Below are 24,148 nucleotides of genomic sequence, written 5' to 3'. Positions count from 1 at the left end.
AGCGCTATTTATGAACTTAGTGCTGGCATGAGCGAGACGGTGAAGAGAAAAACAGAAAAAAGCTAATAAAACATTCTGTTCATGAGAGGAATTCATATATGGCTCCTCTGGTATCTTGCTCCTGTTGGAATCCGCCGCAATTGATTTGCGAATTAATTCTGACAAATAACCAGATTTGGAAAATGCGGCCCTTGTAGGTTCAGCTGCGGGACAGAGAGTCATGACCTTAGGGAAATGTGCAGTTGTAATAAACTAGCGCCTAAAGTATGTGTATTGTGTACAGTAAATTTCATCACTAGCATAGCGCCCTCACTCATATTGTATGTGCAGATTTCTGTATACTCCGTGCATTCAGCTTTTCTCTTTTTTTGACATCAGTTTGTCCATGCAACTTTTAATCATAGAGACTGGACAAATATTAAAAATTGTAATAGTATACTTAAAAACATTAGTTTAATACTATATAGTATAATTTAATTTAAGTAGACATTTACATAAACTTTTTTTTTAACGAAGTATAATTTCGGTCAGACTAAAGAACAATTCCCGTTTAAAAATTTGAGCAAATATGTTGGACTTAATCAGGTTAATCACACTAATTACGAATGTGTCATGTATATTTAGACAGGAAAAGACGTGCATAAAAACATGTAGCACAGTTATCTCTCTGTATGTTAATGCACAATGCAAACTACACATCTAAATGCTGTCATTCATTTTTTTTTTTTTTTATCTCTTCAGCATCCTCACTCTTTCACATCAAGCCTGCTGCATCAAAACAAGCTCTGAAACATGCCTAGGAAGTACGACAATTAGCCTACAGGTGAAACAGCTACATAAAAAGATTCTAAAATCACCTTTCAAGCGCTCACACAAACACAGCCAAAAACAGACATTTCTGAAGCTATTGTGACGACGCGAGAGGAAGAATGCATGCAGAAAGAAAATGGGAAGGAATAACATGAGGGGCGTGAAGATGGAGGGCAGTGGAATTTTCTAGCGCCTTATATTTCCCATCCTCCCCAGGCCAGAGTGCCCTCCCACTCTCCCTCCAGAGTTTTTTCTTCTTCTTCAGCGAGAGCTAATTTGCAACATGTGTTCTTTAATGGAGAGAGCCACCCGATGGAAGCATGTGAACTCGATACCACTGTAAATCTTCACTTCCACAGCTTTTTTTATTGGCATGTCACACTTTGGACAAGCTGGAAATTACACTCGGTGAACTGAGAAGCAGTGCCGAGACACTCTAGAAAGGCGGGGAAGAAAAGGAGAGGAAGAGAGACAGATGAGAAGGAAGCGGTGTAAGGTGCTCTGAGAGAGAGAGAGAGCGAGAGAGAGCGAGAGAGAGCGAGAGAGAGAGAGAGAGAGAGAGAGAGAGAGAGAGAGAGCGAGAGAGAGAGAGAGAGAGAGAGAGAGAGAGAGAGAGAGAGAGAGAGAGAGAGAGAGAGAGAGAGCGAGAGAGAGAGAGAGAGAGAGAGAGAGAGAGAGAGAGAGAGAGAGAGAGAGAGAGAGAGAGAGAGAGAGAAGGGAGGATCCAATTACATGGCAGCCAGGCCAAGCACATGTGTTTGGAGAACAGGATTGTTGCAATAAATATTGGCCGTGCAAAGACTGCGTAACACACTTGGCTAATACACAACATGAAGCAAATTACTTAGAGGCAAATATCAATTACAATGTTTTAGTTAACGAAAACAGGAAATCCAACTGGGGGAGACAAAAAAATGATAGCGCTGTTTGGTTTGTGGGGAAATATAATTTAAAATTAATCTATAATGGTTTTGAGAGGGAACAACAAATGTGAAAACATCAAGCCCAATTTTCAATTGTAATTAAAATGCTGAGGATTACATCAGTACAATAGTTGTTTTATCACAGTGTGATTGGGAAAGTGTAAACATTCCCTTCGTGTTGGTATCTTTGTCATTTTTCTTCTCTTTGACATCAAAGCGGACGAGATAGAGAAGCCTGCCTTTCCTTTTTTAAGATGAAACAGTTGGGTTGAATGCCAGGGCTCAGCGTTCCCAGCTTCAGATGCTAGTGAAGACATCAGAAGAGGGAATTTGCCTGTGATGTGCCAAAAAACGGCATTGTGTCTCTGCGGCAGATTCCAGCAATCCGAGATGAGGAGAGCAAAATTAACATAGCCATTCCTTCGAGACCTAAATGATTTCTAATGCATAAAAATACTTGACAAATACCCGCCCTGCCACCAGCAAAGCAGCGGCGGTAGTCCGGGAAGGGAAAGCCATGATAATGAAACGTGGCGAGAAAGGCTCTGCTTAATAATTTAGTCTCACCCGTCAAGGATCTGCTATTGATTGTGCTTTCAGGTGTCTTATGAAAATGTTATCTCCAGCCTCGCGCTTCTCCCGGCTCCATCTGGCAATGTAATCACCACCCCATACCCCATTGTTGACCCCACACACCTCCATTTTGATTTTACCCCTTGTTCCTGCTCTTCCTCCTCCCTCTATCCCTCTTTCTTTCCCCCCGGCCACACAGCTGGTTTCCATAGTAGCGTTTACTGAAAGCACAGAGCTGTTAAAGGTATAAAGGGGAGAGAAAGAGAGAGGGAGGTGTGATCTAGAAGAAGAAGAAAAAAAAAAGATTCTTGATCTTTTTCGGATTAGATGGTAACACAAGTTGATCATTCTCTTGCACTTTATCTTACTTGGCTACTACTTGTAAAAAAAAGCAGTATTACAGCAAAAAAAGGCATTAACTTCACACTAAAATACTAGTGTTTTATACACTACGTGCATATAGATATAAATACAATGAAATAAAAATATAATCAAATTATTAGATGTGTGCATTTAATGCATCATTATAGAGCTTTATGGTACTAATACGAATCTAACAAATGTTGACAATGAAAAAAATTCAGTTGAACAACAGTTTCTTTTCCTGTGGTATTGAAGTTGGCATCGAGAAGCAGGAAATTTAGCTGGTATTGCTATTGACTAGTGAAATTATTATTGTGACAACCCTATCAATTACATATTGATTTGAATTTTGTTGGTTTGCCTAAATAGCTTCAATTTGGAAATTAAATAGAAAATGTGTGTTTTTTTTTTTTTTTAAAAAGACACCAAAGGCAAACCGATAAAAACAGAGCTTCGATTGTTTTTGGAGAGATGCCCATTTGGAAGCAGTGCAGCATGGGCTATGTGTATTTTGCACAGTGCTAAGTACCTAATGTCATTACCACAGCAGCATTAATGCTTCCTTTAGTGGAGTTTCAAGTGTACAGGAGGGAGGGAGGGAGGGGGGAAAAAAAGAGCCCCACACTTCATTCAAGAACATTAATCAAAATGGCCATTAAGTTGCAGCATTTCACAGCAGATTTACTTACACAGGCCCGATGCTTAAAGGGCTTTACAGTCAGGTCTGCCGAAATAAACCGCGCCGATGAATAATTCAAGGGGGGGGTTGCAACATCAGAACAATGAAAAACCAATTCACAAAAACCATAATTTGTTAAAAAATTATGGTGGAAAATAAAAAGACTATTGGACTACCATTACAGACCCCCGCTAATTAAATCAAAAAAGAAAAATACGCTCGTTTTAGCATGTCGCTACTGCTTCTGCTGAATTTAGCATTGTGTGTGACGTCATCCCGCTTGCTTGACAAAAAAAAATAAAAAAAACACACGCTCCCCCTCCTACACAGCTCCCTTAGTGCCGACACTCACAGCTAAACCTGTAGCCGCTCTGTATTCCTGCCCTACTCTAAACACGCTACCCTGCAGACAAAGTGCAAGCAGGGATATTTCAATCACACGCTCCCGAGCAGAGGTGCAGCGCCGGCTCTCTAGCTGCCGGCAGAGCCCGCTGCCAGAGGCGCTTTTTTTCAGAGCCGCACACAATAACGGCACAACAAAAACCTGGGGGCCACTTGTGAGAAACGCACCTTTACATATTTATACATGCAAATTCGCCGGCTCATTTTCAGCGGCTGAGCAGGCAGAGGAGTGACGGGCAGGGGGAGGGTTGAACGCATCGAGTGTAACGCTGGGAGAGATAGAAAACGCAAAGCCACCCCTGTCCACACAGCGTCTCTTAATGACTGCAGGCTCCCTGATGTAAAGATGGCAGCGACTGCCGCTCCGCTCAATAAATATTAACAAGAACTGCGACTGATGGCGCTGCTCACTGATCCATAATTGCATTTCAAAATGCTGGAGCTTGTGGGGGGATGAGGAGGGGATCCTGACGGGGGAGTATGTGTGCACGGAAGCGGCTCTCGGACTGATGAGGCAACCTACGCACCTCCCACCTCCGGGCCGGATGAGGATTTAATCAGAGCCGCAGAGGGCATTTAATAGAGACACAGGCCATCGTCGCACTTTTAAAGAATTAAAATCTATCATCTGTCAACGTTTCAAAACTGTACATACAAAACAACACTACTTCTGTACCCCTACTGCATAAAAAAAAAAACTTAGTGTTGCAAAGAAAAAAAAAGAACAATATAAGGGTAAGTAAATAATGACTTCTATTTTGGGTGAGCTATCCCATTAACGTCCCTCTAATAAAGCATGTTGGATTTATTTCTTACATGCATATTCCTATATTTCACCAGACTAATCGGTAACGCTCGTTTTTTCGAGAGCATAGGCATCCTTACGGATTGGAGAAATATGCGCGAGGGCATTGCGCACACGCATCTTTTCATAAACCCACTTTTATGATCATTCATGCGTGTATGCACATATATTTGCATCTTCATGAAAGCCTTTTAATTAAGGCTTTGAATCATTAGCTTTTGAGGGCGCAGAGATAAGCACAAAAACCATCAGGAGTGAATTACACTGGGAGTTTATTTGCATCCCTTGAACGCAGTATCCAATGCATTAGGGGAGGCTGGCAGTGGGCTTATCAAACACTCCAACCGCACGCCCTGATCAACAATATCCACATCGGCCAATAATCAATAGTCTGTGTTAATTGCCATTTCACAGCTAGAGCGCAGGAGCTTGGTCAATGCAGGGCCAGATTGCTGTGCCCTTGCCATCCACTGAGCTATTGTTTCAAGTGAATCATTAGGGGTCTATGTATAGCTCGGCTCAACGAGCAAACAGTGTGTGGAATAATGGTGCCGTTGCAGACTGACAGTCCAAACTAGAGATTTGTTTTCAGTTTTGATGGGGGAAGTCTGTAAAATGGATTTTAAAATGGTACAATGTGTTAAGCAGAGCTGATAGTACTACCGTAATTGAACTTAAATCGAATGAGCTAAAAATGAACATGCAAAGGCGGGTGATGTATGGAACTGTGAAAGACGGGGGTTCTAATGCTGTAGAAATCACATCAAGAACTCCTCACATTTTCAGGGGCTCATACTTGCATGCTATATGAAAAAAAAACAACTTCAAGATGTTTGAATAAAAAGCTGGTTAATAATAAATAGTTATAATATGTGAAAAATGTTTATTTATTGCATGTTCGCCTTGAAGTATTTTCCTTTAGAAAATATTTTTAGGGAGAAAACCTACTTTAACCTGAACTTATTCATATAATGCAGGTTGTATAGCAATTTTTATTTCAAATTTCACCCACAAATGAAAACCCTTATCCTTGATAGCCTCATGTCCTTCCATGCAACTTTTTCCCACCTGTGTTATACAAAAAGAACATTGAAAACAATGCCTTTACTGTTTTTGTTCATGAATGTCAATGGAATTTAAAACATTGGCTCTTACTATATGGACAAATATAGAGCAAGAAATTGTTGTGTTCCACAAAAGAAAACAATGCAGGTTTGGAATGAGTAAAAAAAAAAAAAAAAAAAAAAAAGCAAAAATAGTTAGACGGTAACCCAGCAAAGAACAAGCTTTCCGCCTGCTCCGTCCCGCTGCTGTGCATCATTGGAAATCATGAGTTCTTTTTGATAATTGTATTGTACATCACACCTAATTAAATGTCCATAAGCACCAATACAGCGAGAAGAGCAGGGCATTTCTGCCTGCGGCCGGGCCCCCAGAGGCAAGCAGCAATCACTCCATTAGAGGCAGCGCTGTGCTGCAGCTGAGCTGGCCAATATCAGCAAATTAGTTTAGCCACGGGGATGGGGGAAGGGTGCCACGGCAACACACACCGACAACAACAGTGTCAGTCATCGGGCATATGCAGCCGGCCCAAATTAACAGGAGGAACAAGTGAGGGAGGCAGGCAGAGACAAAGAGGGTAGAGCTGAAGACTGTGATTGACTCGAGGATAAAGGCTTCTGCTGTTTATGATCGATTCGGTGCTGAATTGTCTTTGTGTCTGAGCAACCCCTGAGAGATCTTTCTCTTCCTATCTCACCCCTTCTCCTCAAAGCCAACAACGTCTCAGGGCTCTGTTTGCAGCCAATAGAGTGTCAACAGGACTCGCTGCATAGCTGCTTTTCCTATTAGCAACAGATACTTAACTGAATGTGTCACCCTCGTCACATTAATACAGCGTACGTCTTATGCGCAGCACTAATGGGTCGAGGCCGTAAAATATATACACAGAGGCTGTCCATGTCCTTGAAATCGGTACGCACTGCTGGCTTTTAGACACACAAAATGGTGCTTGGGCTAACAGCGGCCCATTATCACACCTGAGCTGAAGTCCTGAATTGTAGGAGATACAAGCACAGCTTCTCTCTACTCTAGAGAAAAGGCACAAGTCTTCAGAAGTACTTAAGATTGCATTTGAATACGTTTTAAAATGTGCAATAAAATCTGACACTGGTATCGTAAACTTTGCCGTTTTAGCTCAAAAGAAAAAAAAAATAAAACACTAAAAACTAAATTATTCGGAACAGTGGCCACACTCGTTTTCAGTTTCACTACAAACTGATGAAGGCTTGCGAATGATGTAAGCACATAAAAACAATGGTAGAATATAAAACTGTCAAATTATAATGGTAATTCTTTAGTATAGGCACCAATTCTCACTATTAACTGGTGCTGCGCGATAAATCATATGCGATATTTAATCTTGTTACAGAACGGCTTTAATGTCGAGACGCGTGTTAAATATCACATGCAATATATCGCGCATCCCTACAGCATACCTATTAATAACATACATGCTGTTTATTATCAAGCATATTCTGCGTGACCATGCACTACCTCTCTAATCCTACTCAATACCTACACTTAACTACCCTACTAACTATTATTATAAGCAGCAAATGAAGAGTTTGAGGCAATAGTCGTTACTGCTAAGTCTTAAGTGTCACGTAAGCCTTAAGAAATTATTCTAATATGCTCATTTTGTGTGTGCAATAAACATCAACACTGAAAACAGCTGTCCTGCTTAATACTTTTGTGGAAACTGCTATTTTCTTTGTTGAAGAGAAAGTTTAATAAAAACAACTTTTATACAAATCTTAATATTGAAATAATGATGATTGCACACACATATACGTGCATAAGTAAACAAGCGAGCAAATGCTCTTTAACCTGAAAGGAGTTGTGCGTGTGAGAGATGTTGAGACGGACAGAAGAGATGCATACGGCAGCAACTCTACATTCCCACCCCTTTTTTTCCTACCGTTAATCTCTTTTATTCTGTATTTACCACACTAATGTTTACACATGCTGAGGGGAGCTCAGTCAGCTGTGCCTTAATCACAGTGTGTGTGAGACAGAGGTGACTGTGTGTGCTCGCAAACAAGGGTGGAGGCACCTGTCTTTGTACATCTTTAAGCTTGTTTAAGCAGGAGGCTCATTCAGAATATGAATATGATTGAGGGGGGAAAGGAAAAGGTTGAGTGAAAAGCGTGTCAATTAACGGTCTAATTTGGACTGAGTGAAGGGCGGAAACATCTCTGTGACAGTGTTAAGATCTGTGAGTGTGTGTGTGTGTGCGCGGCGTCAACATGTGAGCCATACACTCCGGCCAGGCACGCACGCACACACACAGATCTCATCGCTCAAAGTGGGCGGAGGGATTGATTGCAGCATGCAGGTTTTCTCTGCGGTGCTAACTGGATTCCTAGGTCATTAGATAAAGTACACAGGGTGACGTAGTTCAACCCTTAAGACTAGAGGAGAACCATATTAATGAGGTTATTTTGCCAGAAGCGAGGCAATTTCCTCACCTCACGGCAGAAGAGGGTCGCTGAGAGAGAGCCTCACGTGACGCTGCATGAAACAGAAGCACTCAAAAGCATGCTAGCAAAAATACGGCTGAAACCTGTCCTCCAGAGAGCCATGATCGTTACGCATGTAATGAATTCACTTTATTATGTAGAACCACTCTGTAAATCCGCTAATGCTGGAACCTTTCCGATATCCTCATTTACCGTTATGGCCAGCTATCCCGTTCTGCCCTGCTCAATATGAGTGAATGATTTAAGCCGGCGCTAAAAGCTAGAAAGGGACAGAATGCATGAGATGGGACGTCAATGAAGGGGGTGAGTGGGGTTAGGGCAATTGACCTTAAGGTTTTTCTACCATTTTAGTGGACAGATGCTCGCTTGCCAATTAAGAGGAGAGGGGTGACAGCCGGCGTTCAGAGGTGAGAATCTGAGCTGTAGTAGCATGTCCATTACACTTGTTTTAAATGAGCTGAACAATGCCACAGCTATGAAACATTCATATCCCACATGCTGGGAAAAAGCAGTGTGCTTAATAAGGACACACAAATGTATGTATTTAAGGAAAAAAAATATTTTCACATATTAAATGTATTGATGTGAGACATATATAAATAATATTAATATTAACCCTATTAATATTTGTATATATTTTTATTCCATTTAGATTTTGAACAAAGCCACAATTTATTCCATTTAGTACCCATCCATTCATTCATCCATCCATTTATACAATCACCACACGTATTATATATTTAATAAAACAACTCAAAATAGTAGCTGACTTAACAAAATCAACAAGCCAACACTACAACAACCGACCAATCTAACTAGTTGTCCATCATGACCCATGCCTAGCAATTATATGGCAAATCGCTATCCAACCCACCTCAAGGCCAACAACATGGATCAGCACAGACTAATTAGATGGATTAAGGTGGTATAAGATAGAAAGGGAGGCCACTGAAGCCTTGTCTTCTCCTCTGACATTTACAGCCATCAGACAAAGACCCCTAGATCTGCACTTAATCAAGATGAAGATAATCACGAAACATACTATATGTTATTCTTGGCAAGAGCAGGATTCTGCTGCCCTCAGCACTCTTCAGAGCAATCCGATTACAGGCTGCTTGGATGCCCGGGCTCTGGCACGCACTTCCCCTACCAACCCTCCCTTCCTCTGAACATCCTTCTCACTCATCCAGCCAGCCCCGAACCCCCCCACTTCAGCTCCTGTGGCTGTCATAAGCCAGCCTGCCGTGTGTCCACCCCCTCCCATCAGCACCTTAGCTGTTCAGTACCATTAACAAAGCCTCATGGGTCTTCCTCCACACACTCCACGGCGGGGGGAAGGGGGGCAAAGGACCTCTCGGCTAATTGTCTCCTGCTGTGGGGAAGTAGCCATCAGAAAAGCCGTAATGTGCTTATTTGCTTGTGACATAACGTTATCTCAACATAGCAACCATCGAATGTGGCAGCCATGAAAGGGAAAAAAAAAATGCAGCTGTCTGCGGCTGCTGGAGGAAATAAATCAGGGAAATATATTGGCCTAATAAAGTAGATTGAATCTGAGGTGGTTTTGCTCTCTGATCAACGTGTCCTTTGAAGATTCAAGCTTTTTAAGTAGCTGATTAATAATCTATATAAAAAGCGTCGGCGAGGAGCGGATCAAGTGGCAAGAACTGCGATCCACAACAGGAGTTTTTCTTTCCCTTTCTCTCGCTTTTTTAATTGATCAATTAACGGCATGTAAAACCAAGCTGGCGCTACAACGTAAACATGTGTGAGCTAGCCGAGGCTTTGTAGAGAATATCTGGTGCTCCGCTTCACACAAGCTAATTAAACTTGTAAATCTCAGTGTGTTGCAGGCTGATTTTCCTATAGAGTAAAAAAACATGGGCATTAAAAGCATAAAAAAAAAGCCAACTGTCAGCACATTTCATTTCCAGGAAAACGCACATAAGCCTGGTCAAACAAGCGTACAGAAAAATCTGAAGGTATGAAACGTAATTTCCAACACTGGCTGCATTACTCTTAGACATCGATTGCAACAGGCCGTTTCACTGAAATGAATCAAGGCAATTACCCACATCAAACCCTTGCGTTTGATCCAGCTTTGGATGTATGGAAAAAGATAAGAAACGAAACACAATGGCAACGCTGTTACATAAGCCTCGATTTGGTGGATGAGGGGAAGGAAAAAGCCAAGTCAACTCACCAGCTTGAAGTCCTGAATGCTACAGATGAAGTAGGGCGTGTTCGGCCGTCGGCTCTCTATGTACACACAATCTGTGAAGAAGACGACAAACAACAGTGTTACTAACATCAACCAGACTGTCAGATAAGATGATCTCAATTATCTTAATTTCTCAAACCTGCACAAAATCCGTTTCCCTTTGTAAAACACAACTGGAATGTGAGTAATAGGATTAAAAGGCTTTTGGACGCAGGACAGTCCGCCCTTTCCAGAACAAACATCGAGGGGAGTCCGAGAAAGAAGGTCGGTATTGTTCCAACACAATTATGTGATGGCAGGGGTTTGTGTAAGAAAGAAAATACAATAAACGAACACAGGCGATGTGAAGCTGATATGATGCGAAGCGTATACTAAATTGCCATAAAATTGCATAACTTTTCCTCCTCTGAAGTTAAGCTGAGCAGAGGGCCTCTGTGTTTAAATTAAATGTGACTGGTGGTATGGCCAGGTCACGAACCTTCATCTTCTTAACAAAAACATTCACACTGCACAGCCCAGACGAGAGAAAGCAGCTTTAGCTAAGCAGACGCACATACACGCACACATACTTCCTTCCTCTGCGGTCAATCTGCCAAACATTTGTAGAGTGCGGGGGATGAAAAGATCACCCTCTTGTTCCACCCGCTTCTCCGCAGAGAGACAATCTGAGGCGCTCTTGAAATGGAAAATACTTCAGTGCCGTGCTGTACAGACATCAAAATTATTGCGAGTTATGTGGGGAGAGGAGGAGAAAAAAAAAAAGATGTCTTTTTGAAAGAAAGGGAGTGTTCGGAGCTGTTTGCTAGATAAGGATCTTATTTACACAGAAGAATGAGCCTCTAGTTTGAAGACAAGCATTCTTTGATAGTTCAAATGTGTTGAGAACACAAAGAGGGCTGTGCTCGGCTGCTTGGATCACCCTCTGTCAGACTCCGAGGTGCCAGCCACCACTCCATTCAAAACACTCATTACATTACACTGCTGTTTCACACTACAAATCCATTTTACACCGGCAAGCAAGCCAGTATTTGTGTTACCTAGACCCGAGCCGTTCAGCTTGAGATGAGGTGATTGGGGTTGCTGTGGTTTCAAGTCGACATGAAATCAAAACTGGCCATCTTTACTTTAGTCACCCCTAGAGCCAAACACATCAGTTATTCTAAATACAGAAGGTCTCTGTTTAAATCATGAAATCGAAATGTAGCAATGATGACATCAGCTAGGATGTCTAGTCTATTAGATCACGTTAACTGAGTTATCACGTTCCTTCTCTGATGACGTCGCCTAACGTTAACCAACAGACAAGCAGAGAATGTCGTTTCATGCCGACTTCAACTTGTTAATAGAGCACAGATCAATTTATATTCAAAATAAGCAGCAAACCCTTAAAAATAATGTGCTAGCCAAAACCAAACGGGAAGTTAAAAGTGGCTTATCGGAAAGCAGATTTCAAGAGTCACAACAGATTCCTGAACCCATGATTCATTCACTGTTCCTGGCATATAAACAAAGGCCATACCGCGTGTTAAAAGACGAGCTGTGCATTAAAAACCAAGGGCGACTCCACCATCTTGTCTCCAGCTCGCTAAATCCTCAAGCAACACTCGTGTGTGTGTGTGTGTGTGTGTGTGTGTGCGTGTGTGTTGATGATGGGGTCGAGCCTCGCAGTTACCCAGCAGCCATATCTGAACACACAGCTCCTGAAGCGTGGCACAAACACACTCTCACACCACGCCGCGGATAGCAGCCCGAGTGCGTGTGTGTACGTGTGTGTGTGTTTGCGTCTCATCGCTGTAAGCACAGATTTGGAGATGTTAGAAGTCTTTGTGTCTCTGTAGTGCTAAAACTGCATGGAGATAAATGTTTATCTGAACGCTTCAGTATTCCAGGGATGAATTCACGTAGCGTGGGCTGAGGAGGCTAAAAGCTACTACTAACAAAAGGAGAGCGATTCCGTTCCAGCCCTCTTAGTGCACATCATCTTTTATTTATTTGTTTTGCCTGGTGCCGTTATTGATCTCGTTGCGTTTATCTGTTCAATGCAGCAGGCGGAATAAAGATATTTAATAGGCTGAGCACATTGTAAACCGTTCGTTGGGAGGGGAAGGTGGGGGGTGTTAAGAATGCAGAGGGGGCCATTTTGAGTGGGTTGCATGTGTGACAGGAAAGGCTTGTTATCAGAGCTGGTCCGCACAGGGTTTTCTAAGGCTTTATAATGTGTTAGTGGGGTGGGCTGAGCTCTGCCCGCCTGTTTCTACCTGAGCTCATCCTCTCATTTACAAGATAATGTAAGTGAATATATCCATCAGCGCCGTGACTGACCGCCTTCACCGGAGGGGGAGGGGAGGCTGGAGAACAAAAGAGACAAATCTCAATGAAATGAGATGACATGTTTCAGAACGTCCCAGGCGGTGTTGAGAGGGATTTACCTTTGAGAATTGCGGCTTATAGTCTCTTAACCCGGCTGGTAGATTCATTTAGAGGAAATGGATTCCCTACATACTGACAAGGCAATAGATATCCGTGCTGCGAGCCGTAAGGAAAATATTGAGGTATAAAGGTCTGGTTTTAAATGCTTCCTGAGGTAAATGAAACCATAAATGTGACTTTTCTGGGCAATGAAGCTAAAGGAAAATCAATATTTTGCAGTATTTATGCATTTTTCAATATATAAATAACGAAAATGTACTTCAAAATAATTAAGAATGAAACCAAATCATTTAGTTACACCAAAAAGGGAAAAAAAAACAAAAACATTTATCAGCACTTTAGAAACACTTGAATTGTGGTCACATTTGTCATTTACTGTTGTTTAGCAATGTTTTGAGTTCTGTTCAGTTGAGAATTGAGGACGAAAGATTTGCATTAGGTTCAAGTTGGTCACACAGATTTGCCATGTTGACCAACAAAAAAAGCAGCATGGTTTGAAATTCACACATTGCTACACTTCTGAAAATAGACAAGTGGGCCCTTTTTGCTAATGTGACCACATTTTAACACTACTTTTGCCACCAGAGTTTGCACTGTTTGATGTCTTGTAATGCTATGAGCTATGCAAAAAAAAAAAAAAAAAAAACAACAGTAATGTGCAAACATATTGCTAACATTCGAGTCCAGCTGAACAAAGTCTGCAAAAACTAGCCAAGTAATTGTGTTTTTAAAAAAACAACCAAAAAGGTACTTCTCCCACCCATCTGTGAAACTCGTTTCCAAACAAAAGGTCCTCGGGAAATAAATTGTGTTTAATATTTTACAATAATGACGGTCCTCGCTGGCCGTGGAGAGTTGTGAGGCTGTAATTTGCGCTGTACTCTTTGAGAGCGGACCTTTAAGACTCCAATCTGTTCAGCTGCGTTCCAGCCATTTTGTGCTTTTAGAGAAGCCCCTTCTCCATCAGAGAGTGAGCAGGCAGAGAAAAAAGGGAAAGAGTCTCAGAGAAAAAGAGAGAGGGGGGGTGTCTGGGGAAGGGGTGTATGGGATTTGAGGGGATGTGTGCTGTTCTAGGGGCTTTGTGGACTCCCAAATGTCTCCCGCAGGCCACAGGTCCCAGCTCTCTCTCTCTCTCTCTCCGGCTCAGTCTCTTTACCTGGCTCTCTCACTCTCTCTTTAGTGGCCTGAGGAGAACAGAAGGGTGGGGGCTTTGCAAACAGCACAGATCCATTATCGACCACTCTGCTGGAGCAGCCCGGCCTCATCCTTAGATTGAGATTTATTGAGCTGAAGAAATAGTCCATCACACGCCGAGACGCGCTCACACGAGCACGCACCCGTGCTTAAAGTAAAACGACAAAACGGATGTTAGAAGTTGATCTGTTTGCAGCTATTATTTCTTAATGTATTGTCACTCGTCACTTAGCAACATGAATATTCATTTGGAAAGGGAAGAGGGGTAGCACTCATCCAAGCCTCCTCCTCCTCCTCCGCCGAGGCTTATTGTTCACTCAGCCATTCTTCTAAACCGGTGAAGCGTGGCTAATTTAAAACACACCTTTACCGATGAAAGAGACCTGCCCTGCTTTCCGTGTCAATCCAGTTGCTGTTTTAATCCACTCCGCCTCCAAGGAGGAATGCTGAGACAGAAAAACGCTTAAGCAAAAATGTTAATATTACACGCGCGCTCAGCTGTTTCCTTTAGGAGAGAGGTGGCGTTGCCGTCGAGAAAACCTGTCGTCTTGGCTCAGGCTATCATTGTTAAACGCAGTCGGCCGCCGCGGTCATCCTTCAACGTGCTTATCTTGAAATTAAAGTAGCCGGAGGAATGCAATAATGAAACGGTAGGGGGTACGGACCAGGTGCTGACTTTACACTCCACGTGTCGCATTCACACCCCTCTCTTCCTACATGAACGACAAGCGGCGAAGCGGCGCTCGTGTCGCGTCATACTGGGAAGTTCTTCAGCGCAGGTGCTTCAGCTGGCACCAATGCCCTGTGTCGGGAGAAACAGGCCGGTCTTAACCCCGCTCGTCCAATTTACACCGCCGCTCATTGAAACCCGCAGCTTCAAACACGCACACTTATTCTGCTCTTCTCTCATATGTCAAGCTTGCAAATTTTTGCCTCGTCTCATAACGAGGAGATTAAAACCTCCGGTCCGAATTAGATCAAACCTTGCGCGGCTGTGCCCTCAGAGTAGCAGGCAGAAAAAAGCTGACTCCCTCTGGGCCGGGAACAGAAGCCGTTTGACGAGTGTGGTACACTTAGTCTGTAGCAGCTTTCTAATTTGTAATTGGCAGGTGGTTCGATTTCACAAAAGCCTCTACAGTCTCCCTGTCATACAATGCTACACGAAGGGAAATTTCAGAATAGATCTGGCTCTTTTATTTCCAGCTATCGCTTGGTACTAGGGATTTCTCTGCACACAGTTTGAAACGCTGTAAAGGAAGAATTTCGGATACACTTAAGCCTTTTATTTTGGGAAGAATAAAAGTGACATACAGGGGTTTAAAATGAAGAAACAAACAAAAGCGACAACAACATGACTGTTTGAATATCTCAAACTAAATGCATTCTGTTTCACGCAGTGTCATTATGCGGAACTAGCTATTCGCAACAGATCATTCACATTTAAAAACTACATTTTTTCTGATAAATGTTTCCATGTTATGGCAGATAACTGGTATATGCATCATTAAAAAATTTTTTTTTTTATATGTATATATTTTATGTTTTGGCAGATAACTGGTATATGTATGTATGTATGTGTATATATACATATATATAAACATATATACACACATATATATACACACACACACATATATATATATATATATATATATATATATATATATATATATATATATATATATATATATATATATATATATATATATATATATATATATATATATATATATATATATATATATATATATATATATATATACATATATATATATATATATATACACACACATATATATATACACACATATATATATATATATATATACACACACATAAAATTTTCAATGCAATTAATTACAGAGTGCTGCGATTAATCTATATTTGGCTATGAATACCCCCATAAGATAATTAAAATCTATTATTGTGTCAAATGATTAGGCTACAATGGCTAACAAAGTCTGGAACACAAAAGATCATTTGAAATGCATTCAAATGTTTTGTTCATGCAATGAAAGTCACTGGTAACTAGTGGTAATCTGGTAAATCAGTCAGTCATCTGAGCTCAAAACAACACAAGGGTAAGTAAATGACAATGACAATGTATTTATTTTTGTTGCACTATCCTTTTAATGTTATTTAAAGAAGCCATGTCAAACGGATGAGCTGTTTGTTCATATCAAAAATGTATGTGTGGCGCGGTTGATAACAGTCTGAAGAAGTTTGCGTTCAGCAGATGTGAAACTAGTGTTTACTACAGTGAAACCACAGTGTTGAATTGTGGACTGAAATTGTTCTTTTTGTTTTCTTTCCACATAAAAAGTACCTTCATAACGTTACAGTCGAACCATTGATGGAAGATGGAGCATTTTGACAACATTGCAGCATATCACAATCAACAGGACAGTCGCAAGCCTCCCGGTTTTCATCCAAAACATCTAAAATTCCGTTCCGAAGGCGAACAAAGCTTTTACAGGTTTCACATGATTAAAGTACATTTGCTCAGAAACTAAACACCGTTGTGTTGCTCACAGATGCATTAAAACATCGTTTCATAACAGATTAAGTTTAATAAGAAATGTGGAAACGGTCAGATAATAGGTAACAAACAAAATAAAGAGCTTTCTGGCACAAGAACCCTTAACACGAGTGACCCTCAGGGAAAAATAAATGCTACACTAGTGTAAAATGTGTCCCTTTTAATTGACCGCATTTAAATGATTTGATTTAGATAGCAAAGCTTCTGTTCTCCCCTTCGAGACATGGATCTGAGGGTCTCCTAGTCGCCTGCTCTGCCTCCGCCTGCTTTTCATCCCCCATCTCTCTTTCTGTCTGTCTAAATTTTGAGACAGCTGGAAGCAGAGTGGAAGACATGCATGGAAAAGTTGTCTCTCAACATGGGGTGATACTGTTGCTGTCTCTTCAGAAGAGCAACAGGGAGATGAAGACTGCTGCTTGATGACTCACTCAGGTGGTCAAATGCTGTTAGTCTCACCTCGCTGAATAATACATGACTCTAAGCCAAGAGAGAGCCTGGTTTCTCCCCTCTGACAACAAATGGAGGAGGAGAAGTTTATTTCAGCGATGACCCGAGCGCTCTTTTTGCAAAGGTGGTGCATGTCCATTTTCACGCCAAGTCTATTGTGTTCATTCCTGACTGTGTCAGAGGGAAATATCTGAAGCTTTGCTGGCCTGTTAGTGTCTCTATAACCTCTCTCTACTGTTTCGACTGACAAACATGAAACGTACACCGAGCTGATAATCAGGCAAAATTGCGAGCAGACAAAGAAACAGTCTTGGAAATGACATTAGTGAGCTGACAAGAAATCCGCACAGCTCTGTGAGGATGTGAGGACAACGTGTTCGAGCTCCCAGTGGACATCTCAGCCTTACGGAAAAGACTGCAAGCTTTGGGTGGCTCCGTAATTAGGTGACAGCTGTCCAGACGCCCACAGGCAGCCAGGAGAGAGAGAGAGAGAGAAATAGAGGCCATCTTCGGGGACGTACTCATCGAAGAACTTTCGTGCCTTTCGTAAATTCAACAACTAGACCTTCACCTCAATCGTGACCCCAACCATAAGCTCTGCTCTAAAATCTAGTAAGCTGTCTTGTTGTCTACGCCCTGCACAGTCAGCAGCCTAAGGAACCTCACAAGTGACTGTAAAAGAAATTTTCCACTGACCACAATGCATTCTGGGATTGCCTATTCTGAGTAGGACACAAGAAATACTGCCTTAGACTTTGGGTTAGGAAGCTCCAATACCAAACTTTTTTTTATGATGATGATGATGATTATCATTATTATTAATATTATTAAAACAATTTTATTATTAATAATAATAATAATAATAACAAGCTGCTGCAATATGCCATTTTAAATATAATAATACGCATAGGTTTTTAAATATAATTACTACAATGTTTTATTTTCAACAATAAAAATGCAGGAAAATACCATTTTAATTTATTTTTAAGGGAAAGAATTATAACTTGCATTAATAAGCTAATTATAATAAATGCTGTAAAATGACATTTTAAAAATGTAAAAAAACTATCACCATCATCTTATTTATTATTACATAATTATTACTATTTCATGTTTATTAGATAATTTATTTTAATTATAATAGTGCAAAATTTAATTAAAATTTAAGAATTAAGAATTTTATTTTACTTGCATAACTTAATGAGAAAGTAATTAACTTCTAAAGTTAGATGTCAAACGCAGTCCAATTGTAAAAACGAAAATGAAAATCAGCATGCCCAACTCATCATCCGATATCCAATTTAATAGCGGATATGAGCACATAATGATGCTGGTCTCCTTTTTGAACCGTGTTTGCACCAAGAACGCATCTATGCTGCCTTAAAATGCTCTCTAGGTAGGCAGCCTGTTGGAGAAGCGCTATAATGAGCACCATAAAGCCCACCCCAACCCTCAGCTAAGCCCACTGTGGACATTCACCTCTCTTTATTGTCAGCATTCTCATCACACGGGTGGGAGTGGTACTCATCCAGCCAATCCCGCTTGATGAGCTCTCCATTTTAAAAGCCAAATGGCAGCCAGGGAGACAAATTGCCGTCACAGTACAAGGACATTGGTGCGACTCCGGGTTGTAAAGACGGACTGCAGACAGCCACGGCCAGCTCGCAGAGGCCCGAGTATTGATCTCATGTGTGTATAATCTCCCGGCTGGATCCATAAGCTGCCTCTGTGTAGCGAATATCCGCAAAGCTACAGGGAGCCTGGACACGAGAACGCCACTCAAAGGCCTGATCGATTCAGCTGCTTTACTCTTCCTTCCATCCGAGAGGCCCTGTCTGCAATACAAATGCTTCTCTATCTCTCTCGCTCTCCATCCATCTCACACTCCACTCTCCTCTTTTCCATTCCTTCCTTCCTCACTCACTCACTTACTCACTCAAGCACACTCCATCTCTGCAACGACGTGCCTTATTTGCTTTTTTCAGAAACCTAATAAATGCATGCTAAGATTGCTGTAAAAATGTTAGCGGGCAAAAAAGTATGAGGGTGATCTCCGTGTTGGCTTTCAATATTACTTCCTCTTATCTAGTGTCATACGTGAGCAGGCCGACTCTCTCGAGCCACAAAAGCAATTATTGTCTTGTTTCAGTTCTCTCCCTTGATTACACTCTCTCTTTTTCCGTTGGCTTCTCGCCGTTTTTAATACCCACTCCAAGGGTGGCCGGTTTTACATATTGTGTGTCACTAGACAAATATAAAAGGATTTAACATTTAGTAGGGTTTAATCCAGCACAGGCTTTGTGTCTACTTAAGCCTCCCGAATCAAATCTGATTGCAATAAGGCTGCAGAGACTGACCACAAACTGAATGCATGCATATACGCCAAGACTAGCGCGATTACGCTAAATAAAATCGCAATATGGCTTAAATATGCAAGCATTTTACGTGACCCAGAGATTATATAATATTATACAATATGTTGGTAACACTTTACAATAAGGTGTTAACATTAGATAATTCATCAACTAACACGCACAAGCAATGACCAACATAAAATTAGTTAATGCACCATGAACTAACAATGACTGTATTTTTATGAATTAACAAAAATGTATAATTATAACTAATGATTTTAATAATGTATTAGTAAATGCTGAAATTAACATTTATGCATGCTGCAGAATTATTGTTTATTCTCAGCTCATGTTTACTAATAATCCTTATTGTAAAGCGTTTTTTTTTAATAACAAAGGCACTTTAAAGCAGCAATCTTCAAAACACGGTGACATCCCTTTCTATTCTCCACCGCAGCACTGACAAAATCAACTAACATGCCTCAGACATGTGATTCAATTCAGTCTTATCTAAAGCAGAGCAGCGGTACTCTCCAAAACAGAGCAGGGAAGAGGTCTGCTGGGTTATTACTGAAAGAGAGCTTCGGCAACTGTGTTTTCAAGGACCTTCAGCAGATAATGCCTCCAGCCCGATTCCACAGGGGCAATGACTAGAGGAAGAGGAGGAGGAGGAGGAGGGAGAAACCATCAAGCCATTCCCCACCTTCCCCCTCTGAGCAAACGCATCTCCAAGCAGAACAGACGGGGTTAAGAGACGAGATTGGAAATTACGCACTGGCTATAATTTGACGTCTTCGCATTAAATAACTAAGCATACTGCTTGACCTTTCTGTTGCTGCTAAATAAATGAAAGACACAGCGAGGATGATTTAGGACTACGGCAGCTGCGCTACACAGCCGTGCCTTGCCCTCCGCCGGAGTGTTGACATTTCCCCCCAGCCTCATGTACAACCAATTTCTAAACAGCAGGTGAAAGAGAGGCCATGTTTACAGCGCAGGAAAAGGTTATTGCTCTGGTCTAGGCTCAATCTCAGCGCCTAATAAAGACCTAATGCGAACCGTTTCACATTTTCTGCCTCTCACCGGAAAATATAAATAAAAAAACTAAAACCTTACGTGCGCTTTGGAAAGCTAAGTGCGAAATACACGACGGTTTCAGATATCATCACACTGAATTCTTCTGCATTTGAATCAAGAAGCAGTGCATTTATTTAGTCAAGCACAGCAGCCAATGGAAACGCATTTGCGGTGACATGTTTATGCTACACTGAAGCACCATTTTCGGCAATGCTAACAAAATATATTACCAAACACACACTAGCTGTTCCATGGCATGCCTATTGTATGACTACCGCCTCAAATTCCTCCATTTGAAACAAAAACTATGAGTCAGGCAGAAAAGTTGAAGTGTTGTACAAATCGAAACTCACCGCCAGGTCTGTAAACAATATCGTCCTCCGTAATGAAGGAAGTGATCTCGCCGTTCTCCGTTCGCTCATAGCGTGACTTCTTCTTGGGTAACTTTTTCTTGCTCTTTTTGGTGGCCTCCTCGGCGGTGGCGGCCCCGGGCGTCTCATTGTCGTCGTCCTCACTGTGTTCGCTCTCTGCATAGTTCTTAGCTCCGCCCTCTAGCGTGCAACTGCGCCGTGGCCGTGAGCTCTCGCATTCGCGTGTTTTGTCCCGCTTTTCGCGATCTCTGTCCCGATCCCTGTCGCGCTCCCTCTCCTTGTCTTTCTCTTTGTCGGCAGTCATGATTCGCCACGTGCCTTCTTCTGTCCTCTCACGGCTGGGCCTCCGTGAAAGGTAGACTGTGAGCCTGGGCTTCAGTCTTCTGAATTTACCAATCAAATCCAGGGAAAATTTGGCCACACCAACAACCCCAGTGTTTCAGAAGAGCTGAATGAAAAAAATAAAAACATTGTTAGAGAGGGAGTAAATAAAGAGACATTAGGGCTGGGCTATACATCTTGATTTACATATTCATGTGCATCTCATCAGTAAAGCCAGTTCTTTGATTAGCCGTAAATCTATGAAATTACAGTGAAGGCAAAAAAAATATCAGACAATCTCAGTGCAGACCCACATATAAACAAGACAGGGTTAGTTATAAAATGTCATGCGGTGCAACTTGCAATTTGTGCAGGAATATAAATTGATGCTAAAATAAAATTGAGATAGTCAGCACCAATAGCCTTTGACATAGAAAAGTGTTTTTGATGCGAGTTCGAGTCCCGACTCGTGGACCTTTCACAAACACCACCCCACGCACACACTTCACTTCCTGTCTACAATACTGTTCGATCCTAATAAAAATGCAAAAAACCCAAAAAGAATTGCAAAAATAATACAAAATGATATGTAATAATTACAAGTTTATTCATAATGATTATTTAAAAAGAACTTAAAAAAAAGAATTAAAGATGTGGGCTTCAAAACAGGCTTTTTACAAAACGAGTAACACGCACTGAGAGATATTTGTAAAACCGAGAGCCTGTTGATACTCATGCAATAGGTTTAATCAATCTCAGCCGGCGAGCAGCGCTGTGACGTCGTGCACCAAAAGGAACATCAATCGGTGGTCTTCTCCACAGCAGCGGCGCGCGTCCTCAGGAGAGCTCAGAGCACAGCTATATCAAAAGAGCACAAACTTCAAGCCGCCCGCTCTATTCCCCAGCTCATTTTTGCCCGGCGATGAAAAGCAGCACTATGTTTCCCCGCACAGTGACCCAAACAGGATTCCCCACTGCATTATCAAATAGGCTCAGCTGCACGTTTTACAGGGTATTAGGCTTATATAGACCTTCGCACAACTGGCCAGTTCAGGCTATGGAGAATTCCTTACAAGCAATATGTTAGAGTGGAATAAGACCCGGCGCTCCCTCCAGGCCACAGTGTTTGTTGGTTGTGCATGCTGGTCAGACTAACTACAGCCTGGCCAGAGGCGGCCCTACCTCAGCTAGCACAGCGATCACCCGTGGAAATCAGAACAGACAGGCATGGAGAAGAAAACCTGGCAGGAGACTCAGACAGAAAACAGCTTTGGATCAAATCCTGTTTTTACAACACTTGCTGCTACTTGCCTCTTTTAAGTCAACATTCATAAAAATAAAGATCAATCTTTTGTTGGCCGAAAAAGCGCGAAGCGGAAAAACAAAACGAGACCTCCAATACGAGAGCATGAAATGGCTGCGTAACGATGAAGTGCACTTGAAAGGGTTTGCCGCTTCCCCCCCCCCTCTTCAGATAAATGGGGAAAGTAAAGATTACAGCCTCTGGTGCAGCTAAACCTGACAACTGCCGAAAAAGCTACAGCGAGTGAATTTGGAAATGCAAGGAGCCTGCGGGAGGACAGCAGCAGGACAGAATTGGGCTGTTTGTCAGTGTGAGAGGTGTGTTTATAGAACAGGTATAAAAATGAAGAGAAATGGCTTATGACAGGCACACTGGTGCAGTTGACAAGCAGTCCTGTCAATGGCAACCTGTCATTTTGAGTAGACGGCAACTGACGGGGCAGCTGCTCTCCTCATCAACCTCCAACACTACAGACTGATTACAGCACTGTGCCGCCACGTCACAGCCCGATTAATCACCTTATGATGAGCTACCGCGCTGACCGCCGGTCTGAGCACACGAAAACGCATACATACACTAACCAGAAATGTTTCTATAAACATGGGGTGTTTTTCTTCATTACACGCGTGTGTTTTCTTCAAGTCACTTTGAATTACGGCAAAACGGCGCGTTTTCAAACTCGACAAGCTGGTGGGCTGCTAAAATGACTTGTTGGCTAATCGATCGAGAAGGAAACCCTGCATTATTTAGCCAGCTCGGAGTTCATCGGATAGCGACAGAACACGTTTCATGTTTCCGGTGTCAGGTGGTCCGGTGATTCATGAGAGCAATTCGCAACTTTAAACTGAAAAATATGAAAAAGTGCCCTGACAATACTTCAAAAGGCACGCAGGGAATGAAATAAATAAATAAAAAGTTAATCTCATCATCATTATTAAATAGTTGGATGATAAACTATACACCCAAGATCTCAATTGTTTTAAATGGCAGTACAAACAATAAATTTGATTAAAGTATAAACAAAAGTTAAATATGATAATGTGATGTGACACGAAATAAAAAAAAGAACATGGGAAAAATGTCTGAGAAGCTCAGTCTCCTTAATAAAGTTGAAAAATGAAAAAGTATTACAATATTGCATTATAATATCGTGTTATTCCCTTGAAAAAATAGTACCCAATTACATTACCTAGTTACTAAGTGATGCTTTACATTGAGTTTTTTTTTATTTTTTTTATTTTTTTTTTAAAATCAGGACAGGTTTAAATTGCTTGCTTTTAATACAAAGTTCTTGTTTTACAAATGTAAAAACCCTTATCGCTGGAGAAGTGAAATGATTACGCCTCACACGCTAAAGAAAATGTAAGTTCATGTCTGTACAGTAGAGGGCGCAGCTAAAACCGCAGGAGAAGAAAGTTCAACAATTCAGAAAAAAAAAAATATATATATATATAAAAACAACAACAGCACAGCGACTACACTGAAAAGTTCTCAGGAAAGACGGTGGTGTCATCTTGATACTATTTGGTGACAAATGCATTATCTGGAGCCATACTGTAAGGTAATTAAAGTGTCAAGACAACCCTTACAAGCGCTGTATAACCGCACTGCATGTGATGAATAACTTACAACCGCAGAAATGTCAGCAATCCACACCTTCTCGCATGTAAAGAGCGTCTTATTTATACCAACAGGAGCATAAGCAAGCAGTGAGAAGCAGCGGCTGCAGCGAGGTTCACAGCGGCGACTAGCAACAATGCAGCGGTTCATGTGGCGTCTGAATGGTGACCAGGA

At 41.6% G+C, this 24,148-nt stretch overlaps 1 protein-coding gene across 4 annotated transcripts in view; it reads right to left on the bottom strand.

Moving 5' to 3' along the window:
• Nucleotides 1-24,148, bottom strand: part of rerea (arginine-glutamic acid dipeptide (RE) repeats a) — a 137,170-nt gene that overhangs the window by 52,013 nt on the left and 61,009 nt on the right. For all 4 annotated transcript variants that reach the window (XM_043224413.1, XM_043224412.1, XM_043224414.1 and 1 more), the window contains 2 exons: nt 20,713-21,178; nt 10,301-10,371 (listed from right to left, as the gene is read on the bottom strand). In XM_043224413.1, the coding sequence (XP_043080348.1) occupies nt 10,301-10,371; nt 20,713-21,034 (393 nt within the window). In that variant the 5' untranslated portion in view covers nt 21,035-21,178. The remainder of the gene's footprint in view (nt 1-10,300; nt 10,372-20,712; nt 21,179-24,148) is intronic.

The sequence above is a fragment of the Puntigrus tetrazona genome, chromosome 23 (genome assembly GCF_018831695.1).
Source record: "Puntigrus tetrazona isolate hp1 chromosome 23, ASM1883169v1, whole genome shotgun sequence".
Lineage (NCBI taxonomy): Eukaryota > Metazoa > Chordata > Actinopteri > Cypriniformes > Cyprinidae > Puntigrus > Puntigrus tetrazona.
This window is presented reverse-complemented; position numbering and strand designations above follow the sequence as displayed.